We start from the raw sequence: 20,431 nt of genomic DNA, 5'->3' as shown, positions 1-20,431 counted from the left end.
TACTATCTACTACTGCTCAACACGTACATTCATTAATTTGCACGGAAGCATCGGGTTCAGTCGCTATAGTGTCAATGTCAAGCACTGGTGGAAAGTGACTAAGTATACAACCCAGATTCGGCTCAAACGAGGGACTAAATTATTTTCGCTTCCTATGCCACCAAAATGTGGAACGCCCGCTACCAACAGTCATTAAGACATGATGTGAATCCCTTGACTCCTTCAAAACCCGCTCTCAAAGGGCACCTACGGACCGGCTGCAATTCGAAACTGGCCCCCGTAAAATCTGAATTCCCCCCCCCCCCCCCCCCCCCCCTTTTTACCCTGACTGTATATGTTTCTTTTCCCTTTTTGCTTCCTTTATGATGAATTCCTGTTCTGTTCTTTGACTATATAGAAGTGTCTATATTTGTACGTCTCTAAATGTTTTGATGAATTGAACATGGTGGACCCTCTTGTAAACAAGTGTAATGCCTAATTGGGTCGTCCACTCACAGTTAACAGTCTTTGCATTGAGTCTGTGCTTGAAATGTACTGTAATTCTGCAAACTGTTAATAAATATTTCAATCAATCAATCAATACAAATTTCAGGTACTTTTGCTTTACTGGAGTATTTCCGAGACAGTATTTTGAGTAGCCAATTTAGTTTCACCCCCTTTTTTTGATCCCCAATTTAGTCGTTATGCCAATTGATTCCTCCCCCAACACACATTTCTGTGTTGTCACCGCTGTCGAATCCTATCCACACTTTTCCTGGGGCTGTGTGTATGCTCCAGTTCCTGTTGATTTCATTGGATATCATTGGTCATCTGACCAGTTTCATTGGCTTTCATTGGATCAAATCGACAGGAACTGGAGCACAACACACAGCCCAGGAAAAGTGTGGATACGCATTGCCTTCGTCGTCCTCCTCCTCCTCCTCTCGCCCCAACAACACTCCCATGCTGACAAGATGCTGCCCCCCAACCCGTAGTAGTGCAGTACATGCAATGACCAATTATCACTAGGGATGCAGCTCGTTAAGTTTTATTGATAACGAGCAGCGTATCGATCAGGCTTATAGAGCCGGGGTTCTTATCGAGCCCGCTATCGAGCATTTTCTATTATTTTGTGGAAAGACGGGAGACGATACATTCTGAACAGAACCAGTGTCTTTTTACTAGAGAGCCGTCAAATACAGTACGTTTCTAGATTTCTACAGACGGAAGGCAATTGACCTTTTTTTTTTACCAATAAAATAATATTAAAGAAACTGGTTAACATGTGTACGGTCACTTTAAAAATGTCATTTTGTTTACCTGGACAGCGCTGGTCGGCAGGTATCGATACACTTTTTTAGACCGACTTGTTTGTGCCAGCATGGATGATGGAGCATTTTTTTTATGCTCGATAACAGGCTTGATAAGCCCAAAGCTCCATCACTCTCCCTGCCCTGCTTTCCAATTGCGTTCGTATAAGACACAACCGGCAAAGCCTGTTGCACCATGGTGGATGCGATCCCACAACCACCGTGGTGGGCACTATAGGGACTTTACCTCTGTGCCACCCCGAGCGCTAAATATTTGTGTAAATTATGGTTCCTTTTTTTAAAATGATAAAACAGGTTCTACTGAATGAAGCCCTCCATTCACCAGGCTTCTTTTTTTTTAAGAAATGAAGCAAATGGAAAAAACGTGATATTGGAAAGAGACGTTGATCCAACCATACAAATTCATATTTTGGATCCACATTATTAATAAGCGGAATGATGGCGACTTACAATTTCATTATTGCTAAATCCTCATTATTGCAAAAATAAACCACTTTGCATGGAGGTTCTGCCTCAGCTTATTGAGCAAACATGACCGGGCTTGCTGTTCATAATCTCTTACTTGTGTGTGGGTGGAGGAAAACATTGTGAGCTTGTAGATCATCTATTTTCGAATGGCCAAAATGTATATAGGGTTGAAGTGGTCAATGTATGTTTTGTAGTAATAATCTAAATTTACAAAGTAACTAGTAACTAAAGTTATCAAATAAATGTAGTGTTCATAAATGTAGTTATCATATTAGCAGGCAACAGTGCAGCACTATCTCTCTCTCTCTCTCTCTGTTTATGGCACAACAGTGCCACTTTTGCCACTACTGGTACTCATAGTAACATAGTCACATAGGTCAACACAGACATTGCTGTTCCTTGGAGTGGTTGCACCACTCAAAAAGAAAATGTAGTGGAGTGGAGTAGAAGTCAAAGTATTGGAAATCGGAAAATACTCAAGTAAAGTTCAAATACTTAAGTAAATGTACTTTCCACCACTGGATACAGTACAGAGCGTGCCAGTTGTCCTTGGATAGCATGACAGTCCATTTATTATATTGTTGCTTATAGTAGCTTCGGGGGCTTTGTATCTGGGTGAGATATGACCTGGTACATTTGACTGTGACTGATGTACAGTATGTGTCTACTGTCTACCCCGAGCAGCCACTGTGACAGCTGTAACAAACAGCATCCAGTGTAGCTGAGCTCTGTTCTATCAACCACTTCTGTGTGGAGTTCCACCGAAGCTTGGGTTTTATTTAACCCATTTTGGGGCGGGAACCCCTTTTGGCGTTTTTTTAAAGCATTATGTTATACTTTAGCTGTTGTGCCGAGTGCCGCGCTAGGAACTTCTGCTATTTTTGAAAAAATCGTGAAAATGTGGCGAAAATCTTTGATTATTATATTCTTTCAGAGCGAACGTTTATAACTCAAAGCTTTGCTTTCCGAGATGTTCCTGGAATAACATATTTTCAGATGGGGGTCAATTACATATAATCTTTGGGGTCCTAGACATGAAATATATTGAGCACCACTGATACAGAAACATACGTTTTTTCAGAAAACTGTCAAGATTTAGAAGACATTTTTTTAAATGTCGAAGTCAGGCCTTAATGGGTTAACATGTATACCGACGCAATGTGACACTTACTTTGGCAATGTAAACGTATATTTTCTCATGACAATAAAACTTGAATTGAATTGGGGTAGAAATCGGGACACGTCGGCTGCTTAACTTCCAGTAACATACAATATCGTCAAAACGCCAATGTCACATAATGGCATATACTGTATATATATCAGCCAAAGTGATATCGGTCTGGCTGTAGTTATTTGGTGACATTTAAAAAGTGTCAGCCTTCCTGAGCCAATAATTTGATGTCCAACCCCGTCATCGAAGTGTTGGCTTGGGAATGCGACGAAACCAAAAACAATCTCCCATGAATTCAAGCCTTCACGGTGGCGTGGCATTGATAGAAAAGACCTGTATGTTGTCAGTCGAAACGTCTTTACACACTGGGGGCGGGGGGCGTGAGGAATAAAAATATATTCAGTGTAAATCGACCCCAAACGGCATTTTAAAATATATATACTGTACTGTATGTCTTTGGACAAATTGATCATCACGCTGTGTTGGTGTGTATTGATTGATTCATTGAAATATTGCTTTATTAAAAATGTGCGAGTGTACATTGCATCAAAAGTACATGCCATGTACAACCATTGGTTGTCAAAGTGGGGTCTGGGGTTCCCCACCCCTGGAACCACATTTAACAAAATGTTAAAAAGCCCTCTAAAAAAACTTCAAATATTTATGTAGCAGCATCATTTTTTGAATACTGTACATACCGTACAGAACCCCCAAGAGGGGGTTCCCGACCCGTCCAGAAGGGTTAGAACACCAAAAGGGGTTCCCGCCCAGAATACAGCATCGCAATCAGTTTAACTTTAACCTCTTTTATCCATATTTTATACCATGTCTGTTTAAAAATAGCATCACTTGCGCTGCGAGCTTGCACATCTGCTTGCACATCTGCTATTTTGGAAAATAATAAAAAAATATATCAAATGTTTTTGTTTCCATTATTTATTTATTTAGACATAAATCTTGGCTTCTTGGGGTCTCTCTCTGGCACGTTTCAGAAAGGGGGTCTGCGGCCAAAATACATTTTCAATCTGGGTGTCCTTGTTGACATGAAAACGTGAAAACACCACCGGTGTACACACACACCTTAAACGCCTTAAAGCCCGGAGGCCTGTTTCCACAGTGGTCTTCTGGGACACGCTGTGATTAAAAACAGGCCTAACGAACTACCCCTGTGTCTGTGTGTGTGTGTGTCTATATTTGTAATTAATTGTGCAGAGAAGTATATTAACCCGTGTAAATGAATAACAGTCAGTGTATATTCTTTTAACAGCCGTCTTCACTGGCTCTGGTTCAGGTTACAGCTTTGGCACGCCCCAAGGTGACCAGTACGCTCCGGCGGGCGTCCCTCCCCCGCCGGCCACGCCCGGAGCGGCGCCCCTGGGTTTTGCACCGGCAACCACACCTACTCAGGACTTAAGCAAAGCTCCCACTGGGCAGCCTGACTTCCCCTATAGCCAGTATGGTAAGTAAAGAACCGCAAAAGCACCCCTCATTTTGTCTCACTTTATATACTCTTAATTAAGCCTCTTGTGTCCATTGGGCAACCCCGTGGAAATAGCCAAACTGGTGTCCCTATTTTGGGGCATGTTGTTATTATAGACGAGGGGTGGGGGGTGGGGGGGGGAATACATCAGGGAATAGCGTGTATAGAGCGTCGCAGTCGCGCCCCCTACCAGGGCCTATAGGAAATGATTCTCCGTTCATTTTCCTCATAGACATTTCTAAAAGTATTCATTTAAAGACGTTTACGCCGCGGACAAAGCCAACTCGAGTCGTGACAACTCATGACAACAAACACAATTTTTTGGGGCCGGAAAAAATAATTAGAAAGAAGAAAAAAAACGGCAGGTTACGACACTTATTTTGTTGTCTTCTTTGTAATTATTTGTTTGGTCCAAAATATTGTGTTTGTTGCCATGAGTTGTCACGACTCGAGTTGGCTTTGTCCGCGGCGTAACCGTCTTTAAATAAATACTTTTTGAAATGTCTATGGGGGGAAAAATGCATTGGGAATCATTTCCTGGGCCTGGCGTCGTCATGAAAGGGGGCGGGACTGCGACGCTATATTTTGGGCATGTTATTATAGACGAGGGGTGGTGGGGGGGGGGGGGGGGGGGGGGATACATCAGGGAATAGCGTATATAGTATTAGTATATATAGGGTTTGGTGGCTGACGCTCGGTTCCTCTCAACAGCGTTAAAGCTTTTAGCGCTGTTGGAATAATATGCAAGGCTTGGCCTTTTCTATGAAGCGAAGCCAACTACCCCTAGAGAGAGAGGAACGGTTCCCAGTGGACACACAACCTTATTCACACCTTGAAAGCTTGTATATATCGCTGGACCTTTTTATTGGGTGCAAAGTATACAGCTGTGTCTCTGTGCATATATATATAGATAAGTGTGCATATATATATATATATATGCACAACCCTCAGACAGGCAGGCAGGCAGGCAGGAGCTTGCTCTTGTTGCCATGTTAGCTTTTGACCTGCTATACACATCCATACATGCTTGTTGCAAATATTATATCTACATATACTGTACAAAAACAACAATACATGAACCCCGCTGCTGCGTGACGAAGATGCTATTGGAAGGAGAGTCCCCCTCGAGCGCGCCCCCAGCGAGGAGTCTCTACAGCAGTCCCTCATGTATCAGCTTCACTGTCTCACCGGCGACCGTGCACCAGCCATGGCACTGTGAGACAGCGAGGCTGTGGATTGTTAATGATCGCTACTAGATTTGAATTAGATCATCCTTGCCTTGCAATGTTACCGGTGTGGTGGTGGTGGTGGTGGTTGTTGTTGTTGTGTTGTTGTTTCTTTTTCTTTTTATTTGAAAGGAGTTTGAAACCACTTCCCTGCATGGGAGACTTGACAATTTAAGGGTGTTGGAACTCAAATATTGGAATATGTCCCAACGATCGCACACAGAAGCAAACCAATAAGAAAAGGGGGAAAAAAGATTGTATCAATTATATATATATATATATGTATATATATACTGTATATATAATATATTTATACAATTATAAATACAGAAATTCTCATCCAAATCTTGTGAAAGGATGCAGCATTCCAAAACGAGCAAAAAAATGAAAGAGCCACGACTCTTCCTCTTGGCTCTCGTGCCCCCTCATGGAGGACTTGTTGGCGTCGTTGCATGTGGTGTTGGCAGTCTGACAATGTTGTGCCAATAAGGACTTATCTGTTGGAAGTTGGCCGCGGCCCCTCCATGCTGTCAAGTGCTCCTCCGTCGATACTATAGCTTCCTTCCTCCCCCCTGCATTTCCCTGGGAGAAAGAAGAGGGGGGCCTGCATGGATGTCGACGTCGTCATCAATGTTTAGATGCTTGGCTGTGATAAGTGTGACATTTCCCCCCCCCCCCAACCAAGCCAAGCATCCATGTTCTGGATGGGCTGATCTAGTGCAAGCTTACGGCGCAATTCTGTCTTAAGAAGAAGTTGTGGGGGTCGGTCGGTCAGCCGATCTAGATCAGCTATTTTTTTGGGTGAAGAGAGAGAGAGAGAGAAAAAAAGCTGTGCCAGTATAGAGTGCCGCCTCAGGCCCCCAGTTTACTGAGTCTAGAGAGGGTCTCTAAGTGGTTAATAGTTACAGTCCGGCGCAATAACGGTTGTCAATATGAATTGACTACTGTGTCCAGATATTGTTTGCACTAGAGGGCTAATTCACTCGGCTTTGATGGATGGGTTTCAGTCTGTATAGCTCCCACCAAGCCTTGTGGTCTTTGTGTTTGGAAGAGATTGGCATAGAACAGGCAGGTCACACAGGCTCACGTCCCTCACAATTGACATTGTTCTCTTTCAAAGTGTCCTTGAGCAAGACAATGAACCGTAACCGTATTCGCTTTGGATAAATACCGAGGGTCTACTTTTCCCTTCTCGCTGCTGTATGTGGAATTAGTTCAGTTGTTGACCTACAACAAGTAGTTGTGCTATATTGCGCTTATTTTTAATAATTTTACTTTTTTTTGTATAATTTTATCATGTTCGGAAAATAAAGTTTCGTACAGTACAATCTTTTTAGGGTCTGTGGTGGGCGTGAGATGAGGATTTGTTTATCTGGCCCAAAGGTCAGAATTTCACCAAGCCCAGTCTGACTTGGATCTGATAAATGATGTCCAATCTTAACCCATTCTGAACGGGAACCCATTTTGGTGTTAGCATCATGTTATGCTTTAGCTATTGAAAAATAGCAGATCTACAAGCTCATAGCGCGCCACCGAGTGGCGCGCTACGAGCTTGTAGGTCTGCTATTTTTGGAAAAATCGAAGAACGACTGACATTTTTAGAATCTGATCTCAGGTCAGAATGGGTTCATCAGACCAGTGTGTGTCCCAGTGGAAACCTCGTATGAATCTGATCTCAGGTCAGAATGGGTTAACGTTGCTGAGCCTTTCATGACTGCTCAATACCCTAAAAGGAAAACTGTAGCGTAGTCGCGTCCCTATTGAACATTTGGCTGAACAAGCTCACTCACTACCACGTTCTATTTTCGGAAAATATATTTAGTGTAGAGGCAAAAAAAAACAGGAGACCCGATCTTCAGGCCAACAAGACAGGCCGCACAGATTATAAATCTGTCGTATATAACCTACTGTCCTTTTGACCTAAATCGTATCGACTGAGTGAAGTGCCGAAAACACAAAATGGAAGAGGTCAAGTCGAATATAAAGTAACCCAACCTACTGGAGACTGTGAGGTGCATAAAGAAGAACTTGAAAACAACTGAGAACTCGGCAGTCAACGGTATCTTGTGAGTGATGAATGGAAGCCAGCCAGCCACGGTTGACCCATTCAGATTAGCACTTTATCTTTCACCACCGAACACACGTCTGCCTGCATGATTTATCAGGAAAAACAAAACAAAAGGAAGTGCTACTATTGGCCACTGCAATTTTCTAAACAGCTAGACTTTGCAGTTTTTTTTCTCTGAGAGAAAGTTATTGCAAACAGCTTCCAGAACAAGGTATTCAAGCTGCTGTATAGAAGCCCCCAGCCCACAAATCTTCCATTTTATCGCAACTCTGCAAATCCTATTCCTATTCCTAAGCATTTGCATATTGTTTTACCTCATTTATAAGCACAGGAAAAAAAGTTATAGTATGTTGAAAAAAATTGCAATTATACATCTACAAGAGCGTCCCCATCGTGACAAGTTGTGAACTTGTATATTGGCTATTTTAGCTATTTTTTTTTATCATTTTGAAAAATTTGGACTGATGCTTCCTTCTATGCATGAGGAGTCCAAGCTGCTTCTTTTCACCTGACGGGGGGGAATTTCCCCTGCCGGACGTAGCGCGTGGATTTGGAAGGAACACGTTGTTCCGACCAGTTCCTTTCCCCTCCAACTCGGGCTAGTTTAGAGACCAGGATTACTGCATGTTTTTTGTGCGGTTACCTACCCAAGAATATAGTTTCACACGCCACGCCACGCATTATCCACAGTTTCTCTGTAGGTTCGCAATTAACCTATTATTCAAGCTTCGCCCATTGGCTGGCCCAGACAACTCCCCCCCCCCCCCCCCCCCCCTTCTTCTTCGTTGGTTTTTATTTTGACTCGGGCGGGGGGTGGATCCCGATCATAGACTGTTAAAGGTAGCCACGCCCCTCAGAACATATTCTTTTTTTTTTAATAAATGCGACCATAGTTTTCCAAAAAGAATATTATGACATGAGAAATGAGACTTTAAACTAGTGACTGGAAGCAGAAAGTATTCATGACCATGTTTATTAAGGTAATACAGTCTAGGACGGTGAAGTTGGGCCCAAATACATGGGCCTCTATGGAGCTATGGGGTTTCGTGGGACCAATGACAGCGCCACAACAGGCCATTATATGAACTTTCAGGAAGTGAGGATTTCCTACTGGCTTCAGACGCTATTGGCTTTGCACTGATCTGGTGGCCACTGCGGACTATAGCTGTACAGACTGATAGTATTATTTATATTGGATTGCTCGCTGGTGACGTGGTGCAGTTGATGCAACAATGATAAGTTACTCATTAACGCAGTGATATAAAAACATGAACAATCGTATGGATATATCTGTGTAGTTTCCAGGCGCCGCACCAGGCTGCATTTCTCAGCTGTATTATAGTAAAAATGATATGCGCTAATGACCAGTGACGTCATCGTTTCTCAAAAGCTCAGTTTCGCATGACTACACGGATCCACTGATCCGGATATTTTGGAAAAGTCTACACTTATTTATCCGTTTCCAAAAACCTCCATTTGAGTGGGCCGAAAAGGCCGTTTGTGTGTGTGGCTGAAAGGCCCAAACGCACAAATGTGCGTCTGGAAAAATATCCATATAGGTGTAGTGTAGCCTAATACAGTTGTATAAATCTAATCTAATTGGTTATTGCCAAATAGGGCTTATAATTCGTTAATTGAAGAGGGGTGGGGGAATGGGGGGGATATGGAACTTTCCTTTTCAGATGTTGAAGATAAATTACGTCTGCTAAATAGAAGGAAACTAACCAAACTCTTTCCAAAAAAAGCTGTGTTGAAGTCGTTTGTCTGCAAGGCACTGCGTCACACTGGCCAATAGGCATCTCCTTGGCTGAGTCAGCAGCATCCAGGAGCACTATTCAGGTGTGTAGTAAAAATAAGAAATGGGGGTGGCGGGTAGGGGGGGGAATCCTGCGTACAAATATTTGAAGAAGTGTAGAAGTGTGGGTGCTTTGAACCAACTTCACAAAACGGAAATGATGACGTTTGGTGTCGGTCTGTTTTCCTTTTGCGTGTAAGAGACAATGAATGGGAATATATTTTTTTAATTATTTTATCATTATACGCTTGTATTGGCAAAGAAAACCTTAAATCCAGCAGCTTCATGCCTTTGGAAATAGCCTAGCAGCTGTTACAACACCCTCCAATCTTCCAGCAATCAGCCTATATTGTGAGAGGCTTATTTAGAACTGCTGAATGAATGGAGGATGTTACAGCGCCCCCTGTTGCTTAAGCAGTCTCTGTACATAAAACATTTGTATCTGAACCATGATGTCATGGCCTAGAACCGTCCTATCATGGGCTGGAGTCCAGCTCATGGTCTGTTTTGCATGTGAATACTTTCTATCTCTCCTATACTGTATAGTGTACACAGCCTGACCCTCGATTCACATCAGCAGCGGACTTTGGCTGCTCTGTTCTGAGAGAGCCCAAAGGTTCATTGCACTGTCCATGGAGAGGAGTGACTGGCGTTCTCCACTGAGGCGTTGGTGGGGGGGGGGGGGGGGGGGGAGTCAGCAAAAAAAGTGTCAAAGTTGAGAAAAGCTCAACTTTGATGCTTTTGAGGCAGTTCAGAAGCGTGCTGTGCCCGTAAAGTTGTCGTGGAGTAGGCGTGTATATACACTCGACACCACAGATATTGGCCACTGTGTGGAGATAATGTGCACTCACTCATAACGTCGAATGTCCGCACTTCAAATATTTGCTCGCAGCTGCTGGTGTGAATTCAGAGTAAGAAAGAAAGGAAGAAAAAAAAAAGTCAACACATTCTCATCCCGAGAGGCGTCATATTACCTGGGGGAAATATGACTCCCTGGGGGTGAGAAAGCGTTCGGCAAAAATAGTCCAAACGGAAAAACATCAATAAATGGATAATTTCAAACCGAGGCACCGTTTGTGTCTGGTGAAGGCTGGCGTATAGCTGTGTGGTGGTGGTGGTGCATGGGCCACTAGCCCATTCTGACCTGAGATCAGATTCTAAAAAATGTCTGTTTGAAAATGACAGTTTTCTGAAAAAGCTATGTTTCTATGTCAGTCGTTCTTAGATTTTTTTAAAATAGCAGACCTACAAGCTTGTAAGTGGCGCGCTATGAGCTTCTAGATCTGCTATTTTTCAATAGCTAAAGCATAACATAATGCTAACACCAAAAGGGGTTCCCGCCCAAAATGGGCCTCTAGAGAGGATGGAGAAGGGGGAGAGATGACCTTGCGCCACAAATCCTCTGTGGCTCGCTGGCTCATTAACCGCCTCACACCACACCAGGTGTGACTCCTCCTGTGTGCCGTGTGATAATAGACGTGTCCATTGTGTTCAGTGTGCCATGCTTTGTGCTTCTGTTCCCATCCTGCTCTTTGCATGGAGTTGTCCGCTGCCTTGTTCCAGCAGCCTCCTTAGTGCCAGTAAGCTATAGCAGCATAGGCAGCCCCAAGGGGACGGAGAAGAAGGCTGGGTGGGGGTTCTTAGCTTCAGCAAAGTATAGCCCACACATTCACACGTTTGGGGGACGTCGGCCCACCTCCAGATGAAGCCTTAAAAGCCTTTTATATACTTTGTCGGGCTTTGATGGTGTCGTGTGCCCGAACATAGCTGATCTACAGGCTCAAGCGCATCACGCCATGAGCTTATAGATATAGCTATTGTCGGCGTGCGAAACCCAGAGTGAGAAAAAACCCTATTTCACCCACGCAAACATTACAAAATTAGCGGAGCAGACTTGTTTAGAGGACCCCAGTCAACTGAGTACAGTATATAGGGTTTAAGTGGTTAAGAAGTGGGAGGAAGGGGCGGGGCGCGGGGGGGGGGGGGGGGGGGGGGTCAGCTGCAGTATCTTGAGGTTCAGCCAACCTGGTCTCCTCCTCGTCTCCCTGCTTAGGCTTGGGTAACTACCCTCAGGACCCTTCTGCCTACGGCCCAACGCGTCCTTCTCACAGTTATGGTCAGGATGAGCAGGGTGGATATAGTGCAGGTAAGGTGCCAGCATTGACCATAATTCACATGGCGGCCATTTTGCTCTCGACGTCACACTTCCGGGTGAGAAACTCTACCCCCCCATTCCCCCCGACGAGTTAGAGTTTCCCACTGCTGTGTGGCCATATTCACGCGGTAGCCATTTTTCTCTTATACGTCACACGTTGGGTGACGTGAGAGCAAAATGGCCGCTGGCTGAATATGGTCAGTTGTCTACTCACAACCACAAAAGTAGCATCTAGTACTGTAGAGTTATGTTTATATATCTACATATATAATAGCTGCAACGTGGTTCTTTTGCGTTTTCCTTTTGGTTTCCTCCCGTGCTTTTTTTGCATTATGCATTTTGCATACATTTTGCATGTACATACCAAGGTGCTGTGAGTGCTCTGGGTACAGTAAAACACAAGCTGTGAGTTGTTTTCAAGGTCATGCGATGGTTGGGATTCAAATCCATAGGTTACTTCAGGCGTATGAAAGACTATTCATAATGTCTCGATTGGCATTCTCGAGCTGGCGGTTGGTTTTACTGTACAAAGACGAACCATGATCTCAACCGTTTTGTCCACACTCTACGCCCCTCTCTACATTGCTTCGCTGGTAATAAAAGGATGATCTAATTGCCAGGAAACTGTTTTCGACGGTTCAGTTGTCTCTGTGCGTTGGCAGCCCATTCACTCATTGTTATTTTTTCTTTCTCCATACACTGTCTTCCACATTGTAGCCAAAGGGGTCAGAGTCAAAGGAAGAAAAAGAATGGACAACTCAATGCCAGTAAATTTCCCAGTTATTATTCCTATTGTCATAGAAAAGATTCCTCTTCTGTGTTCCTGTTTGGAACGTTCCTGTGTTCTGAATTCTTGTTATGCTTTCCCATTCTTGGAGAGCTTCTTTGAGTACCCCACAAGAAATGTTCATATCTAGGCTCTTCTTTCTTTCTTTCTTTCTGTCTGTCTGTCTGCCTGTCTTATCATTTACTTTCTTTACTACTTTAAGATTTAAATTCCTAAGTTTTGTCAGCACAGGATGTCACCAGGGTGGGAATTGAATGCCATCCATTAGTCTCTTGACGGAGGCGAGCGAGTTTGTCTCTTCTCCAGTCCAGCCACTTTGGTATTCCACCAGCTGGGATTCCTTTTGTATTCATACAAAGCTGTTTGTCTGGTAAAATAATGACTGCGGCAGCTGAATTTGAACATTGTAATTAGGATCCACACTAGGCCATGTTGACCTATGGATGAGAAGTTTTTTTCCCCCCCTCCTCTCCTGGTTGTCATGCTTTGCTCCCTGTCTCAGTTTGCAGGGAATTGGTGCCATCTAGTGTCTAAATGAGAACTTCTATGTGCTTGTTAGAATTTGTTCAATCAAGACAATCTCCACATTGTTTTCCTTTTCATGAAGCCCTTTGGATCAAAATTGCGATTGATTTGGAATGGCTGTTACAATGCATCAAATTTACTTTCATTATTTAAATTAAAAACACTTTTACATTTCGACTTTACTGGGTTTGTTTTCAAATTTTGAGTCAAAATGTCAGTACAAAATGGTGCTCATGCAAAGGAATACAATATTTCAATCTTCACATCAAGGCTTGGAAGTATTAATAATGTATCTTATCCTATGTGAACACATTTCTTCATACCTGTAGACCAGTAAGTATTGTCCTTGATGCGTTGTTGTCTCGACATTTCTGACGATGAAACTCTACCTCCTTCCCCCATCTCCTCTTCCCACTCCCTTTACCCTCTTCCCCTAATCTACACCTCCCTTTATCCTCTTCCCCTAATCTACACCTCCCTTTACCCTCTTCCACTTTGCCTTTCTACCATCCGATGTTGTCCTTGTCTTAAAGGTTACGGTCAGGACCTGAGTGGCTTCACCCACACCTTCGCGGACCCGAACCAGCAGGCGGCAGCGTACGGGGCAGCGACAGCACAACAGGCCGCGGGCCCCCCGGTGAACGCCGCCAACGCGTTCGGCCGGGGGCAGAATCACAACGTACAGGGCTTCCACCCATATCGACGCTGACCCCAACAACACCTCAACAACCTCTTCCTCCAAAAACAACATTGAGAATGACAAAAAAACGTAACGCACAGCGTTCAGAAAAGGAAAAGAGAGAGAGAGAGGAAAAAGAAATGTGTGTTGTTGTGCTTAAGAAAAAAAGAGAAACTGGAGCTCTGGATTGATTGTTGTTTTTGGAATATTTAATGCACACACAAATTTGTGAAATGGAAAAACACAAAACTTTTTGTGAAACCAGGGATTCAAACTAACTTCTGTTACGAGGAAAAAAAAGGAAAAAAAAGCATAAAAGAACAGATTTTCTTCTGCATTTATTTATGGAGCGCTGAGGCGAAGGAAGCTTTTATTTCTCCTCCTCTCCCCCCATGTTTTATAGTAGAACTTTACTACTTTGCAATAATTTTGATTGTCTGGACAAACACTAGCACAGAGAATTATGTAAAGAGACTTACATATAAATATAAATATGTATATTTATGGTGGACACAGAGACGAAAACAGGGTGTCTAACGTTTCCTCAGCTTTAAATTCTAGGGAAAAAAAGTTTTTATTTTTCATTTGGTGGATCTTGTTTACTTTCTGAGCCTTTATTTTAAAGTTTGTTTAAAATGGAAAATATGAATATATATATATATTATACACAAACTGTGCAATTTTTTAAAAAGAGAATTTTGTACTATAAATGTACACTTTGCTTGTTTTTTATTTAAAGATTTAGACTTCCCTCAGGTGGCTGTTTGGGTGCATTTTGCACTTATGCAAAACGAAAGGAGAACTTATTTCAAATTAAATGTTTTAAAGATATGGCACTTGTTATTTGTGTTTTATTGTGTGCTTGTTTTTTATTTTTCTTAGCTTTCTGAGTACTTTAACGGAGACATAGCCTGAGATAACTGCATACAAACCATACACCATGATATGTTTAAATAGGCAACTTAGGCAAATGCGCGATTTTGCATACATTTCGGGACGATAAATCTGAAGATCGGATAAAGCCAGGTTCAAAACTATTATTTCATTTTGTTGACAGAGACAAAGAACATTTTAGATATTTCCAATTATCACTCCACAAATCAGAAAAGAGTGTCAACGGGCATAAAAAAACAAATGTTTTTAGGAATAAAATGTGATGTAAATCAGGCTATGAATGATACATCAACAAACCCTTCTGTAAATTTCTGTAGAATATAGTTATGAATAAGACTGGAAAGTTTGGTGTATGTGAGTGCAACTGAAGTGGAGTTTCTTTGTCCCGGGTATGAGGAAAACTCATTTTGAGAAAACGGCCTTTAAAGATTTGTATTGTAAAATTCCAAATCATTTTATTTGAAGCCACTATTTTGAGACAAAATATCTCATCCAAACCTTGGCAACAACATATGCCATATATCATTGGAAAGGTCTGGACCTCGAGCTGACTGTGGTTTGATCCGAATATGGTCACTTCTTTTGTACCAACAACCAATCATGAAAATAGAGAGGGTGGATTTTCACCCAGCAAAACGAGCTGTCATTGGCTAAAATAAAGTACTAAAATAAACATCTAAATCTGTATTTTGAATGTTTATTTTGCTTTAGTTTGAAAGAAAACATGTTTAGGAAGCAAAATAGCACAAAATTAAAAAATCATGTTAAGAGATATGCACTGGTTTAGGGATACTGAAAGGGGAGTGATATTTTCTTTGCTAAAATATATGTTAAATATATTAAGATAGCAATCATATGGAGTTTCTCTAATAAGGGAGGGTTTATTTGTCACTATGGGTATGCACATGCATAAAGTGAAAGGCAAAGTGAGTTTAGGAGATAGGACTTTTCTGTTTGGAAGTAGCCTATGAAGTGTCAAAGCCAGAAAGTTGTGTTTTGCCACTGAGTAGGTGTTCCCGCATAACTTCCGGGTGTAGGTACTGTACAATTAAAGCAGCACTATGTAAATGTTGGGGGGTGCCTCCGCTCCATTACGTGGTGTGTCCTGTCCCTATACAGTACGTGTTCCTGACTTCCTGTAGGCCTACGTGTCTGTCCGAGCACGGAAAGCTGCAACAAAGTGGCCAGTAGAGAACAGCACAGAGTAAAGTGGCACAGAGTACACAATGAGCCCTGGGAGCGTCAGGATGGTCTGGATGTTCCAGAGACCTCCCCGAGGACCACCACACGGTAACTTAGTTATTTTCAGACACGGGCGGCTCGCCAGAACCGGCACCCTGGGCGCGTTCCTGGGGGTCTGGATGTTCTGGTGACCCCCACAGTCCCACACGGTAACTCTGTTATTTCTAAAGGTGACAGAGTCTGGAGATGTACTTCATAATGTTACTTTTTTTCTTTCTCTTCAGACCTCCAGTTCTAGGCAACACAGAATGGGGGGACTTTTTATTATTTCCACACAACACCTCTATTGGTATATTAATGACATAGTAAAATGTTGAAATTGAGTGGAATGCCCCTTTAAGTGAAAATGCAAGTGTTCTATCTTTCTAAATGATGATAGTACAACGGGTTACGGGTCCCCATCTCTTCAAAAATGTCAGGATACCAATATTGTATCCAAATATATATAATAATATATAGCTTTCATCATTCAACATCATTCACTTACTTCGACACATAAGTATAGGTCCACACAGACTGCTATTTGATAATAATAATAATATAATAATAATAATAATAATAATAATAATAATAATAATAATAATATTAATAATAATAATCTCATCACCATCATAACCAATTAAGGTCGATAATATCAACAAAAAACAAATTAACTAGCTGCTAAAAGGGGTTGCTGCTTGCTTGTTTGCTTGCTTGCTTGATTGATTGATTGATAGATACTTTTAACAGTTTGAAGAAAAAAGCACAGGGAAGAAGGCCTACAGTTCAATTTTCCATTCTACAAGATAACAATGCTTGTAGAATAGATCGAGTTCTTCTTGTATATCTGTAGCATAGTGTAGATCTTTGTTTTAGCAATCATATCCGGGTGAGAGGTCGTTTGGGTTTGTTTCCGCTAGTCGCCAGTAGAGTAGAATATTTATCTTTATTCACTCACTCACAGTCACTGTCTGTGTGCATACTGTCAGTTTGTTTGTTGTTTTCTGCGCCGTGACATTTGACAGGAGTCAGGACTTGAACACGTACTGTAAACATCCTAGAGCTGGTAAGTTGGTGACGTCTTATTTATTATTATTATTAATAATGTGTTTTATTTGATTTCATTTTCGGTTCAACTGCATGGAGGCACTTTTTTGTCATTGTGACAAATTCGGGTTAATATAAAAAGTAACGTGTTGGAAAAATAACAAACACATCATCATTACAGCTATATGAACAGTTTTTTCTAGAGTTTATTTTTTAAAATAAAAATTCTTACTTTCGTTTTTGCAGAATGGGGAAGTGGCAGTTTCCGGGTTCATAAAGTTAGAAATAGTATTCACAGATTTCCTGATCAAACAGCAGCTCATAATATAACGCTGGTAAAACACAAACGACGTCGCTTTGCCGTTGTAGCGACGAGTCGATTTACAGCGAAAATTACATGGCATTTGTTTTTATATAGCTAGAACAAAATAACATTAGTGTCAATGTGTTAACTGCACGCATTAGAGACGTTTTCAGACGGTCCCTGTCTGCGTCTCACATTCACTGTTGCCAGGTTTTGCGAAACAAGCAACTGCAGGTCCATGAAAGCAATCATTTGAACTGGGTTGGGACTTGGGGGTCCCTCCAAATTAATCAAAATTGTTTTTGTTTTTTTGGTGGTGTCTGCAGACAAATGCATATTCATTTTGGGGTTTGAGAAAAGAGCGTATGCATAAAGTGAGTGGCCATGTGAGTTTAACATTGTTTAATGTTTAATGGACTTTTCTGTTTGGGGTGTCAAGCATAAAGTTATAAAGGATAGAGGGTTGGATTGCCTCGCCTTGCTATTCATTTTGATGGAAGTTGCTCGGTGGCGTTTTGAAGCACCCGGAAGAATGGGTTTGGACACACAATCGCTGCTAAATGCATGGGCCTGCCTTCAGTCCTAACCTCGCCTCACCAGGCTTTCCACCGCCTCTGGGAAAGCCTGGTCTCTGTTTCAAAAGTCCGTATGATCCGCGCTGGGGCCAGATGATGTGGTTACGTCATGTTGTAGTATTGTTTTGTAGTCGCCAGACAGGATGAACGGGCGGCGACAACTTCCTTTTCCCTCTCAATAAAAGCTCTCGCTTACGAGAGCTTTTATTGCTTTTAATCAAACAGGAAGCCACAAACAGCTTCCTGTTTGTTGTAGGCAAACCATTGCCTACAACATGACGTAAGCATATCATCCGGCTCCAGCCAGGATCATATACCGAAATGAAATGGTGCCCAGGCTACTTCAGTCCCAGCTCTGATCCAGTAGGGCCTTAGTAGCGCTTCAACATTGGCTGGGGGCTTGCTGTCAAGGCCAGAATGTATAGTTTTCTGCCACTCAGTAGGCGTTCCCGCATAACTTCCGGGTATGATGATGTCACATGTATAGCCGCATGGTGCATACCCTCTATCACTGGTTTAAACAACATTAGGAATAGGAAATAAGCCCAAAATAAGCAACTACACTTTTTGGCCGGCAGGGGTAGTGGCGTCACAGTCTCCCAGCCTCTCTGGGGGGCCTGATCATCAAGGCCCCCAGAGAGAGGCTGGGAAATATATCAAACTATTTCTGATATATTTGTGTGGCATCATCAGGCCCTGATGCCACACAAATATATCAAAAATAGTCTATCTCTAAGCTCAGTAGCTCACATAAGCGTGCAGTTCTGCGAGTTTGTGTCTGTGCCGTTTTATTAATATTGAACCAAGATTATACATTTATTTTATCTGAAAAGTAACATTTTTGGGAATACAAGGTTTCCAGCAACAATATGTATTTTGTATATCTCCTGCTGCCTGCTCCTGTACATCAACACCTTATGAAAGCCAGAAGCATCTACTTTGACCTAGTTTGACTGCCCTCTGTCTGTTCTGTGTACATTTCTAATCCTCAGAATGTCTTCTTACTTACTTTGTGCAAGTACTTTTAGTTTTAGGAATACAAAGTTATTGTGGGAGGTAGCATAATTTACAACTAGTTCTGATATAAGTCGGATATATTTGTTTTTCGGTTATATAGATTCTGCTTGAGCACTGGTAGCCTCAACCTAGATCACTTCTTGGTCCAATTTTGTTTTGACCAATTTGTTTTGCCCTAAATTGTTGCCGCGTTGCATAACTGCATTTTTAGGTAATTAGGCAAGGTCTATTATGTTCCCGTTTCCTGCTCGTGACACACACAACAAGCAAGACCTACTGTGTCAACCACTCATTCTAAGTCTGTGTGTCAAGTCAACAGCCTGTAAAATGTGGAGTACCGGTGTAACATTTGTCATACTCGTGACAGTGGAATTGCTAGAAGCTCTGAGAAGCTACGGTCTCCTTTGCAGTCAGGTCTATCCCATGCTCTGAGCAGCTATGGTTCTAAATACCGGAGCCCCAATTCTGAAGAAACCCAGAGACAGCTGCTCACAACATGGCTATTTTCCTGGTAGACAAAACCTGACCACTTCTTCCACCTATACCCCTAACCATTATATGGTCTTATACTTTTTCGACAAAATTGCGAATGGATTCATTTTTTTGGGCCAATAAGGACTGGAGGGACATTATCGTTTTAATTTCTTTCTCTTTTCTTCAGACTGATCTATGGATTATTATGTTTTACGGTTTATTTTGTTAAAGCATTTTAGAGTCTTATTAATATCTTTTTGTTCAGATATAATATCTGATTTTGTTGTGTGTGCAATGTCGGGGCAACCGTTTGATGTTGTCACTTGGTCAAAGGCGCCAGTCTCATCATGTTTTAACGTGCCACAGGTTGCCACACCGTGTCCCGAGTCGTTGGCCAGTTGATGCATAGAGTAAAGAGGGTGAAACTAGAAGACCAAACTGAAGACAGACGCCAGAAAAGGTACGAAACAACAGGCCGACCGCTTTGTTCATGTTGTTCACCTGCGCTTGTCCAATCAGAGGTTTGCGTGATTTAGCCGATTTAAATTGTTTTTTTTGTGTTCGTTTTCGTGTTCTTATTAATTGTCTTCGATTCAGTTCTTTTGAAAAATGTTTAGAATTTTATGACAAATTGTGCATTTGGTTTCCCACAATATTCTTTGGGAACCGGTGGTCTAATCAATGCATATCAAACTGGGGGTCCTTTTTCAAAGGAGATTTAACAACTTTCTTACCTTAATTTGATGTTGATATATCCAATAAGGAGTGGTACAGGAGGTGAAATATTACATAACATCCAGAGCGCACCGCAGCTCAGAGCATGCACGCTGGGTCTTAGTCCCGGAAGTTCCAGACCCACACAAACTCGCTCAGGGTGCCAGCCCGGTTCCGGCGAGCCACCCTGTGTCCGAAACGATCAGAAATGATAGTTACCGTATGGGGGTCGGAGTCCCCAGGGGTTCCCCGCTACTGTACTGTACTGTCACACACAAAATCATCATCATATACAGTGTGTGTGTGTGTGTGTGTGTGTGTGTGTGTGTGTGTGTGTGTGTGTGTGTGTGTGTGTGTGTGTTAGGCTGCACAACAGTAACACTTGGTGGTGAAAACCAACCAAACGCAATGTTCAGGCTCGGACGGTCCCTGGCAGCCAGCCAGCCATGGACCCAGGCAGGGACACACAGCTGTCTGTAGGAGTGGTTGCACCACTCAAAAAATATAGACCTGGCGAGCAC

General features: G+C 42.4%; 2 protein-coding genes across 3 annotated transcripts in view; both read left to right on the top strand.

The window, feature by feature from the left end:
- The window catches only part of dazap1 (DAZ associated protein 1), a 35,518-nt gene extending 21,029 nt beyond the window's left edge, over positions 1-14,489 (top strand). The window contains exons 11-12 of one of the 2 annotated variants that reach the window (XM_080771274.1): positions 4,241-4,408; positions 13,519-14,489. In XM_080771274.1, coding sequence (XP_080627400.1) covers positions 4,241-4,408; positions 13,519-13,694 — 344 coding nt within the window. In that variant the 3' untranslated portion in view covers positions 13,695-14,489. Of the gene's footprint in view, positions 1-4,216; positions 4,409-13,518 lie in introns of both variants that reach the window. The other variant, XM_080771273.1, reaches the window with a different exon arrangement.
- A 2,227-nt stretch (positions 14,490-16,716) lies between these two features.
- The window catches only part of LOC308320049 (dipeptidyl peptidase 9-like), a 32,302-nt gene continuing 28,587 nt past the window's right edge, over positions 16,717-20,431 (top strand). The window contains exons 1-2 of the mRNA XM_080770352.1: positions 16,717-16,845; positions 19,563-19,656. Coding sequence (XP_080626478.1) covers positions 19,598-19,656 — 59 coding nt within the window. The 5' untranslated portion in view covers positions 16,717-16,845; positions 19,563-19,597. The remainder of the gene's footprint in view (positions 16,846-19,562; positions 19,657-20,431) is intronic.

This window comes from Protomyctophum bolini (genome assembly GCF_963924005.1).
Source record: "Protomyctophum bolini genome assembly, chromosome: 8".
Taxonomy (NCBI): Eukaryota; Metazoa; Chordata; class Actinopteri; order Myctophiformes; family Myctophidae; genus Protomyctophum; species Protomyctophum bolini.
This window is presented reverse-complemented; position numbering and strand designations above follow the sequence as displayed.